Raw genomic sequence first — 10,439 nt, forward strand, 5'->3', positions numbered from 1 at the left:
ATACCTAAAATTTTCATTTCGCCTATCTAAATCACAACTTATAAAATTTGTGAAACTCAATAATTTTTATTCAAATTCTCTCTCTATCTCTGTGTGTGTCTAATTTATATTAATTTAAGGCAAGTTATTAAAAAACTTATAAATTTTGAATTTTAAATTCATCTTAAAGCAATATTATTACGTAACGAAGAGAAGAAGGCCAATATGGGGTGAGGAGGAATTTGAATCTTTGCCACGAAGCATCAATTAATTTAATTAATAGTTGTGATAGGAGATAGGTGGATGCTCTAATCCTCACGATTAAAGGATGTAATATAGTGGGTAGAGCTACTTTTTTAGGTATGAAATTTTTTTTTGATAGAAAATGTTATCCCCTAAACGAAATTCTATTGGGCACAAATTCAGATTAGTCTAAATGCTCATATGAATATCGAACCTCGAATAAAAAATCTCTAATCCTCTATGCATGGGGGGTTCCCACTACCACTGATATTAATCAACAAAGTTGTTTCATTCACGCTATTACACACATATATATATAGTGGCATACAACAATTCTTTTATATATATGGTTTTTAGGTTTTAATTAGGCGTTGTTGGGTACAAATTAAACCAATATATATGTATAGTTTATACACATTTAATAACCAGCATGCTTAATTTCTAGTGGATAAGATTGCTTGCTAGTGAAATTTTCTTCTTAATATTCCAATTAAAGTAAACCAAACAAATGAAGTTTCTTTAAAACATGGGTGATCATCAACCTGAAAAGACTACTATTTGTGTAAGTATTTCTTATGTCTCAATTTATGTGACATCGTTTAATTTAGTATAAAATTTAAGATAAAAATAAAAACTATTGAAATTTGTGGTCTAAATATCCTCATTGACTATTTGTATGACTATAAATTTTAAAATTAAATTATTTCTAATTATAAAAATATGACATTCTTTTGCATACAGAGTAAGTGTCACATAAAATCTAGTCAAAGGGAAAGTATGTACTAATTTGCAAATTAATTAGAGGTGCATGTGATCACATGAAATTACTCAAGACAAATTTGAACGAAAAGAAACTTAGGCCATTCACTTATTTAATGGACTATAGCTAATTAAACCTTGTGTATACGGAAATGGCGTAATTGGGCAAACAACAAACGCAAGAACCAATAAGGACTGTGATGAAATGATAAATATTTCTTCATTCTTAATTGAAAGTTTTAAATTTAAACCTCAGGCTCAAACCTTGAGCGTACAAAATTCCTTTTCTCAGGAAGCGCTTGAAATTTTACAAACGTGAATCAAAATTTAATTGAATCTCAATACGGAAACCAGTTCATTGGTAAAGTGGGAGTATAGTAGACATGCCACTTGATGTGTGAGAATATCAACTCTTTCCAAGTATGGAATCCTACGACGTTTGGATGATTCTCCAAATTGGTGGGGATTCTTTAATTGTTTGCAAAACCACAAGTTTTTATCCATATATATTCTATATACAAAAAAATGTGTGAATCAAACCACATTACAACAATTTGAAATTAGTACTCAATTTATTCTCTACACAAGAGGTGATGCATATTGGAATCACAGCCTAATTCACATTACTGAAAATTTGTATGACTATAATTTATGATACTGTCTTTAAAATATTCAATAGACTGTCTTTAAAAATAAAAAATAAACATTACTTTACTTGATAAGTAGCACTAACAAATATATTTACGTAATAAGATAACTTTTTAGATAATTATAGCGTAAATTTCTTGCTAAATATTACGTATTTCCTCAATCTCAATTTATATGACATGACATATATAATCAATATCTTATCCACGTTAGATCCCCCTGACAAAAAAATCATAATATTTTTTTTTCCAGATTAAACTTCGTGTCAAGAAAAATACTTAATTTGTCAGACTAAACAAATTAAAATATCTTTACAAATATTTTATAACTTGAATTCATTTTATTTTTTGGACCTAAAGTGGGCACGTAAATATAATGATTATTGTGGTTAGAAAAACGCATCATATTCTTGTTAAATATTGGCTGCATCAATATTCAGATAACTCCAAATCTTTAAAGAATTAAAATTGCAAATTGGAATTTCAAATCTTAAAGGTTCCCTAAGGGTTTGTTTGGAAAGTCACTTGGTAATTGGAATTGATGTAATTACTTGGGTAGTAATTCTAGTAATTACACTGACATGTTTGATTGTCACAATGTAATTACACTGTAATTACATATGTCATGTTTGGATGTCATAGTGTAATTACACATGTTCTGTTTGGATGCACATTTGCAATCATAAAATTATATTAAATTTTAAAAATAAAAATTAATTATTTAAAATTTATACTATACAAATAAGAAACTTTATAAATGACATTAAATTAAATATTTAAGATATATATTCTTTTTTTAAAATATTTTAATTAATAAACATATATTCTTTAACTAATATTATTAAAAAATAATTGAGTTATATCTTTTCAAATTAATATATTTCAATTGAATTGATCATAAAAACTAAAAGTATGAAGTTTCTACGAACATCGTGAAATGCATGTTTGTTAAAAAGATTAATACATAAATAAAATAACATAAATTATTAAATCTTTGACAAAAAGATAATCTATCAAGTCTAATTAAAAAATTACGTGCAATGTGAATTCAATATTACTAAAATAAATGAAACTAAAAATATAACATAAGTTATAAATTTAAAACAAAAAATTTAACATAATACTCTTATAGCAAATTTCAATATAGCATACATAAATATGATTTATTTTTAATTTTTTTAAAAGATATGTAAGTCTATAACCTTACTTAACAATAAATTCTATTTTAATTTGAAAATTAGAATACTAATAAAATTATGCTAATGAGAAAATAAGCATGGCATAAAAAAATAGATAATAAGAAAAAATTGCATAGAATCACGTAAAGTAAGGTTGAGAACAAGAAGAAAATGAAATAAAATAAAATAAAAACTTTTAGAATAATAATAAAAAAAGAACTTAAAATAATAGAAGTAAAAAAAAAAAATTAAAAAGTAATCAATTGGTAATTACACATGTAATTCACAGCCTCTGCCTGTGAATTGTAGAGTGTAACCCCTGCCAATTACACAAATTACCTGCAGACCAAGTAATTATATGTCCAACTAAACAGGACAGACAATGTAATTACACACAATTACACCAAATTCAATTATCAAGGTGTCCTTCCAAACAGTCCCTAAAGAATTTCTGGAGTACAGTAATATTAAAAATTATATTAATTTAATAATTTCACGTTCAATATTACTATTAGACTTAGATCCCTTTCATATTTAATTTCCATAAATACATCAGCAAATTAAAGTAAATTCTGTCACTATAGAATGATTTGATTAAAATAGATATGATGCTTATTCCCATTTATATTTATTTGGCTGCAAAAAATCAAGTGTCGAAAAACATGTGGGATTCTATTATGAAGAAGCCAAACAATTATACTAATTACAGAAAAAGGATAAATATATTCTCAAGTCTTAACTATTATAAATAATATGCATATATTCTTCGTTATATTCTATATATGTATATATATACACACTTGTCATTAAAATACTTTTTATTATTATAATAAATTAAGCCGTGGAAGCAATCAATAAAATTTGTAATATTACTTAGTATATTATTTACAAAATTTAGGAATTAGACACATGTTTGGCTCAATAAAAAAGTGATATACATAGTGGATGTTGATCTCATAAATAAAAAGTCTGGTAATGAGTCAAGACGCTATGAAAAAAATTTAAAAAATTGTACTATTATTTGAGGAAACAATACTTCTTACTGCAATATTTTAAAATCTAATTAACATTTGTACAATTATATCTCTTTATATATGTAGATTTGATTCTTCAGGAAATAAAGAAATCACTCTTCAAAAATCTAAAGTACTATGTAAACAATATTTACATGATTATGTCACTTATTAAATAATTACAAATTTTAACGTAATATACATTATTTTGTAAGTTAGTAAAAATTAGCAATAATAAGTTTCAACAGCAGAGTACAAGGGTCGTTTGGTATGTTTGTATTAGTAATGTTTGTACTAATTATATTCGTATTAATTATGGAAAGATTATTTTTTATGTATTGTTTGATCTGATATATTAAAAATAACATATATTTTATAATTTTTTCAAATATACTTTTTACAAAAATATCATCCCGTAAATATGATGAAAAAAATGTTAAAGTAATTTTGAGGGTAATTAAATCTTTAACATATTAATGCATACGTTAAAATCAATTACATTATTAATACTCCATTATTTCCATATGTTCATAATACACATTACGTGAAAAAGGATTTCAAACAAAGTAGTACTATTAACATATAAAGTTAATGCAAACGTATTTTTTTTAATATACTTTACCATACGACTCTAATGGTAGAAGGAAAGTAAATTGCTACTAACAAGGAAAAATAAAATAATTTCCATATAAATATTCTCGTAATATTCTGCGTATTCCTCTAATTACGGACCTATATAAACCCCCCTCCTTCGCTTCCAACTCAGCCATCACAAGTTTTCCGTTTTTTCTCCCACACTTCACTGCACAAAATCATCAATGGCGATTCGCCGGATTTTAGCGAAACGCTTATCTAGTACCCTAAAATTAGATCCGCTTCCACCTCTTACGGTTCTAGAACGTTCTCACATTCCGGCGACACCGCCGGATTCCGTCAACGGTGATTTCTTCGGACGGTTTCTCCAGAGGAGAGAAATCAATCATGTGGCGAGACTGCCGGAGTTTTTGTCTATTCCGGTTGGAGAAAAATTGAGAGAGAAATTGAGGTCTATGAATGTTACCGGAGAAAGGATTAGATTCGAACGCCTAGCTCCACCGGCTCCGTCTACGGCAACGGCGTTGCTGCCAGCGGAGACGATGGGGAAGATAACCGTGAATGATGCTAAGAAGATATTGAAAATTTCGCAGTTGGAGAAAGTGAAATCGAGACTGAGAGAGATACCGATGAACTCTATTTCGTACACCGAATTCGTTGAAATTTGTGATGAATTTTGTTGTAACAGAGAACAGAGCTTGGATTTCGCAAAAATGTTGGACGAATCCGGTAGCGTCATCGTTTTGGGTGACGTCGTTTTTCTCCGTCCATATCAGGTATAAATATTATTCTCTTCGTACCAATTTATGTGATACGACGATCAAACAATTTAAGTTTTACAATATTTATATATATTCATTGCTAATCTTCTTGATGCAAATTCAGGTGGCAAAATCAATGAACAAAATAATATCAGAATCCATAGCATCACCAAACGACCCAAGAAGAAGAGAACTCGAACAAATGGAAAAACAAAAGGCCTTGATTGATCAAAAAGCCCAATCACTTGTAAGAGGTGAACTGTACTTTGGGCTGGGCTTTTTAGTTCTCCAAACATTGGGCTTTATGAGGTTAACTTTTTGGGAATTGACTTGGGATGTGATGGAGCCCATTTGCTTTTTTGTGACTTCAATTCACGTTGTTCTTGCATATGGATTCTTCTTAAGAACATCAACAGAGCCCACTTTTGAAGGGTATTTCCAAAGACGATTCAAAGTGAAACAAAAGAAGCTCGTGAAGACACATAAATTCGATCTCGAAAAGTATAATAAACTAAGAGAAGTATTTTATCCAACTTATAATAACCAAACATATTATGGATTTTCTTAGAATTATTCGATCATGCAACACGTCTAGTTTTTATTGTACCATGCATGGTTAAGATGTGTATATAGTCTATTTTAACGCAAAGATGGAGAGTAGGTAGAATATGACGATGAAATTTCACAAACTTTGGATCATGGATGTAAGATTTTATGTATCCTCAAGTATGGAATGTGAAATCTTTAGAATTTAGTTATCAAATTTGCACCAATACGCGCATTTGCATATCGTGTTTGAAATTCGTTTGCGGACAGATAGATCCTTTACTTCCCCGGTGTTTTTTTACTTTTTCTAATTGGATAAGATAAAGGAAATATAAATCAAGTCAGGTACACTTAAATATATTTATTTTTGTTACTAGATACAATAAAATAGAGAGAAGCGAGTGAGATATAAACTTATAGGGTATGATCTATAACAAATTACACCTAACATGTCGGATACATGTATCCAAAGTCCAAAATCTAGTAAGATTCATAATATTACAAACTAGCGTAAATCATCACTTGTTCTTAAATTCATTAAATAAGTACTAATAACTTATTCTTCAAATTACTTTTCAAAGCTTAGTACTACATCAATTTATAGGAATAAGTGCAGTAAATAGTCATGTTCAGACATTATTTTCTTAATGTATGTGTCAGAAAAAATTCGAACAAAAGAAAGTATTATACTCATTTCAAAAATTCACCAACAATTTTCATTTTTATTTATTTTCAAATTATTTGCTAAAAATTAAAAATATACATTAATTAATATGAATATTTTATTAACACGTCATCTGTCTATTCCTCTAGCTTTCAAATTCAAAATCACTTCTCTTCTGCCTATTTTATAATTGAATAGAAATTCAATTCGTTTCCATCTTAAAGTAGTTTTTGTTTGTTTTTTGGGGTCAAAATCAGGGCGGAACCGTCTTGTAGTCAGTGGTTTATTCGAATTTTCCTTGACGGAACAATTAAAATAATTTTTTGAATATATTTAATAGACATATTGAATACCTTCTGGTGTTCTTGTGTATCCATCCACTTTTTTAGATTTTGAATATCTTTAGTGAAAATTCTAGCTCCGCATCAGAATCATCAAACTTTGAAAATTACTTAAGGCAAGTATTCTTCCTCTTTCCGTTTTGTGTTTGTGTCTAGGTGCTGACTGCTGGGTATTGTTTTTCTTTTTCAAATTTTGTTTAAGAGTTGTACCGACTCTTCTTTTGTTTTTATTTATTAATAAATAAAGGGCCCTTGGCCCTCTTTAAATTAAAAAAGGCACTACAAATAGCTCAAATCCGAGTCCAAATCTAATCGCTAATTGTAATTAAATTTCTCTAAAAAATTAATTGATGGCGGAATTGTTCAACAAGCAGGCCCGGTTCTATTCTGATGCGCGGCCAACTTATCCCGGCAAATGGTTTTCGATGCTGGCTCAACACACCACCCGCCATTCTCTAGCTTGGGATGTTGGCACCGGCAACGGCCAAGCTGCCATCAGCGTAATCTTTTTATACTCCATTCGTTCATTTTTACTTATCACATTTGAATTTGAGACAATCACTAAAAAAATAATGATACACACTGGTTTTTTTTTTATCATACTATCTTTATTAATTGATGTTTAGAGTATTACAATTTGAAAAATTATTTGATATTAAAAACATAATGTTTGTGAATATAGAAATTGAGCAAGAGATTAAGTTATTCAACAATTTGGGCTTAAATCTTGTACGTATTTATAATGCAATTAAAATAATTTATTCAAAATTCAATAAGCAGAAATCGATTCATGAAGCTATGGTTTTAGGGCCCGTTTGGATTGATTTAAAAAAAGTAACTTTTTAAAGTGCTGGAACTTATTTTTAAAATAAGTAGTTATGTGTTTGGATAAAAGTGCTGCAGTTGAAAAAAAAGTTGTTGATGTGTTTGGCAAATAAGTGCTGGTAAACACTTTTTTTTATCAAAATGTCTGAAATACCCTTTAAGCTGTTAACATGATAAAAAGTTGATTAATTTAAGGTTTTTATACTTAAAAAAAAAATTAAAACAAAATTAATTTATGTTTTACATCCATAAGTAATAATATTTTTCTATCATTCACATATTTCTTTACCACCTTATAAGAGGAATATACATTCATATTTCAGAAATAATAATAATAATAATAATAATAATAATAATAATAAAATAATAATAATAATAATAATAATAGTAATAGTAATAATAATAAAATAATAATAATAATAATAATAAAATAATAATAGTAATAGTAATAGTAATAATAATAATATAATAATAATAATATTTATAATAATAATAATAAACATAATAATAATAATATAATAATAATAATAAAATAATAATAATAATAATAATAATAATAGTAATAGTAATAATAATAATAATAATAATAATAATAGCAATAGTAATAGTAATAATAATAATAGTAATAGTAATAGTAATAATAATTATTATAATAATAATAAACATAATAATAATAATAATTTAATAATAATAATAATAATAAAAATAATAATAGTAATAGTAATAATAATAATAATAATAATAGTAATAATAATAATAATAATAATATAATAATAATAATAATTCAATATGGGCAATTTGGAAATTGTATAAAAGAATTAAGGGCAAAAAGGTAATATACTTGGTCAACATAAAAGGGCTTTTAAGTTAAAAAAAAAAAAAGCTCCCCTCCCCTGGCTTTTAGCTTTTGGCTTAAAATAAGTCATTTTTGACTTAAAATAAGTCACTTTGATAATTGTCAAACATTCTAATAAGTCAAAAAGCCCATCCAAACAGGCTCTTAATCTTTAAAATTATGTGTTCAGATCAAACCTATCATTTGTTGCAATTCTATCGAATTTTACATATAATTAGTATTGTGTTAAATGAATTCGACACCGCTACTCTATATTCACCTTCAGTAAACTGACTTTTCCAAAATATAAAAGCAATAAACTTGAATTCTAAATCCAGCTTGATATCTCCTATTCGGAGTGTTTTAGAAATTTTTTTCCCATTGTATTCTTTTAGGAAATGTTATTATTTTAATGACAGATAGTTGGGCATTACAAAAAAGTAATAGCAACAGATGTAAGCAAAGATCAATTAAGTCATGCACAAAAACACCCAAGAATTCAGTATATTCACACACCACTCTCCATGTCTGATGAAGAACTTGTGTCAATTGTTGGTGGTGAAAATTCTCTAGATTTGATCACTGTTGCTGCTGCAGTTCACTGGTTCGATCTCCCAAGGTTTGACTTATTTATTGAAATTATAATTTACTAGAGTATTAAATCGATACGACCAATATTTTTTTAATTATATGCCATTAGTATTCATGCTACAATAAGTATCAATACGTTTATTTATTTTTTGTAGCTTGAACAAATATTTATTTAACCATAATATTTTCGATCAAATAATTTATTGTGGCCGATAGGTTACTTATGTTACAATAAGTTTCATCTTTTAGCAAAAAGGACATGGTTGTATCATTTGACTATTGACACAATTAAAAAGAAAGAAAAAAAGACTATTGACACAATTTTCTATAACTTGAAGCAAAATAATAGGAGTATTAATTAGCTACAATATATTTAGTTCAAATAGTTCATTGTGGCCTAAAAAATTATTATTGCTACAATAACTTTTATTATGTGGCAAAAACTCATAAAGTTATAGATGTTTATACAATTGTCACGATTGTTAGTAACTGTAGCAAAAATAAGATATTATCTTTGTCAGTTTAATTTTCGTGGCTAAGAAATTTTACGAAACCAGGTTCTACTCGATTGTAAATAGTGTGCTAAGGAGACCAGGAGGCATAATAGCAGTTTGGGCCTATGAATTAATGAATGTAAGCCCTGAATTTGATCCAAAATTTAAGAGTTTTCTTGATTCAGCACTTCCTTATTGGCATCCAAATATTAAATTTGTGTTTGATGGGTACAAAACGCTGCCGTTTCCTTTTGAAAGTGTGGGATTAGGTTTAGAAAATGAACCAATTGAAGTTGAAATACAAAAAGATATTTCATTTGATGGGTTTTTGGGATTGCTCAAATCTTTATCAGCAATTAACACTGCTAATGAAAAAGGAGTTGATTTGTTACCACGAAAATTGGTTGAAGAATTTGAGGTAGAATGGGGAGGGCCTAAATTGGTTAGACGTGTTATCTTTAAGGCGTTTATGCTTGTTGGTAAGGTGAAGAATACGAAAATCTAAGTGAATTTGGTTCGATCGAAGATTTTAAGTCAGCGAGTGCAGAATAATTTAGTATTGTATTAATTTCTTATTGCATGATTAAATGCAACATAGTATGAATATGTATGTATTTAAGAATAATATAGTATTGTATTAATTTCTTAGTGCATGATTAAATGCAACATAGTATGAATATGTATGTATTTAACAAGTTTTCGAAAGATAAATATATGTCAAGGGGCGTATTCTATTGATTGCCTCTAAGGTAAGTGAATAAACAAACGTATTCAGAATTTGAACATTGTGAGTTTGATTTTGAAATTCTATCACAGTTCGTTTATTTGATTTAGTAAATATTTTGTCTTAAATTCGAATAAACCACAATGCGATTATTCACCTTTGGGCTTGTTGATGAATAATGGAGCAATTTTCTAGCCCAGCCCATTATTATCGTCCTCGTGGGCTTTAAGTCCATTCGAAGTGGG

General features: G+C 27.7%; 2 protein-coding genes across 2 annotated transcripts; both read left to right on the plus strand.

Annotated features, from left to right (window-relative positions):
- The first annotated feature begins 4,574 nt into the window (after nucleotides 1-4,574).
- LOC125827786 (calcium uniporter protein 4, mitochondrial) lies at nucleotides 4,575-5,929 on the plus strand. The gene is made up of 2 exons (XM_049507120.1): nucleotides 4,575-5,189; nucleotides 5,299-5,929. Exons 1-2 carry the CDS (start codon nucleotides 4,638-4,640, stop codon nucleotides 5,740-5,742), a joined length of 996 nt encoding a protein of 331 aa, XP_049363077.1. The 5' UTR covers nucleotides 4,575-4,637; the 3' UTR covers nucleotides 5,743-5,929.
- A 1,085-nt stretch (nucleotides 5,930-7,014) lies between these two features.
- LOC125827789 (uncharacterized) lies at nucleotides 7,015-10,194 on the plus strand. Its single transcript, XM_049507123.1, has 3 exons — nucleotides 7,015-7,225; nucleotides 8,805-9,004; nucleotides 9,534-10,194. The coding sequence occupies exons 1-3, from the start codon at nucleotides 7,076-7,078 to the stop codon at nucleotides 9,973-9,975; spliced, it is 792 nt and encodes a 263-aa protein (XP_049363080.1). The 5' UTR covers nucleotides 7,015-7,075; the 3' UTR covers nucleotides 9,976-10,194.
- Nucleotides 10,195-10,439: the final 245 nt, after the last annotated feature.

The sequence above is a fragment of the Solanum verrucosum genome, unplaced genomic scaffold, assembly GCF_900185275.1.
Source record: "Solanum verrucosum unplaced genomic scaffold, falcon-dt-bn FXZP01000064.1, whole genome shotgun sequence".
NCBI lineage: Eukaryota > Viridiplantae > Streptophyta > Magnoliopsida > Solanales > Solanaceae > Solanum > Solanum verrucosum.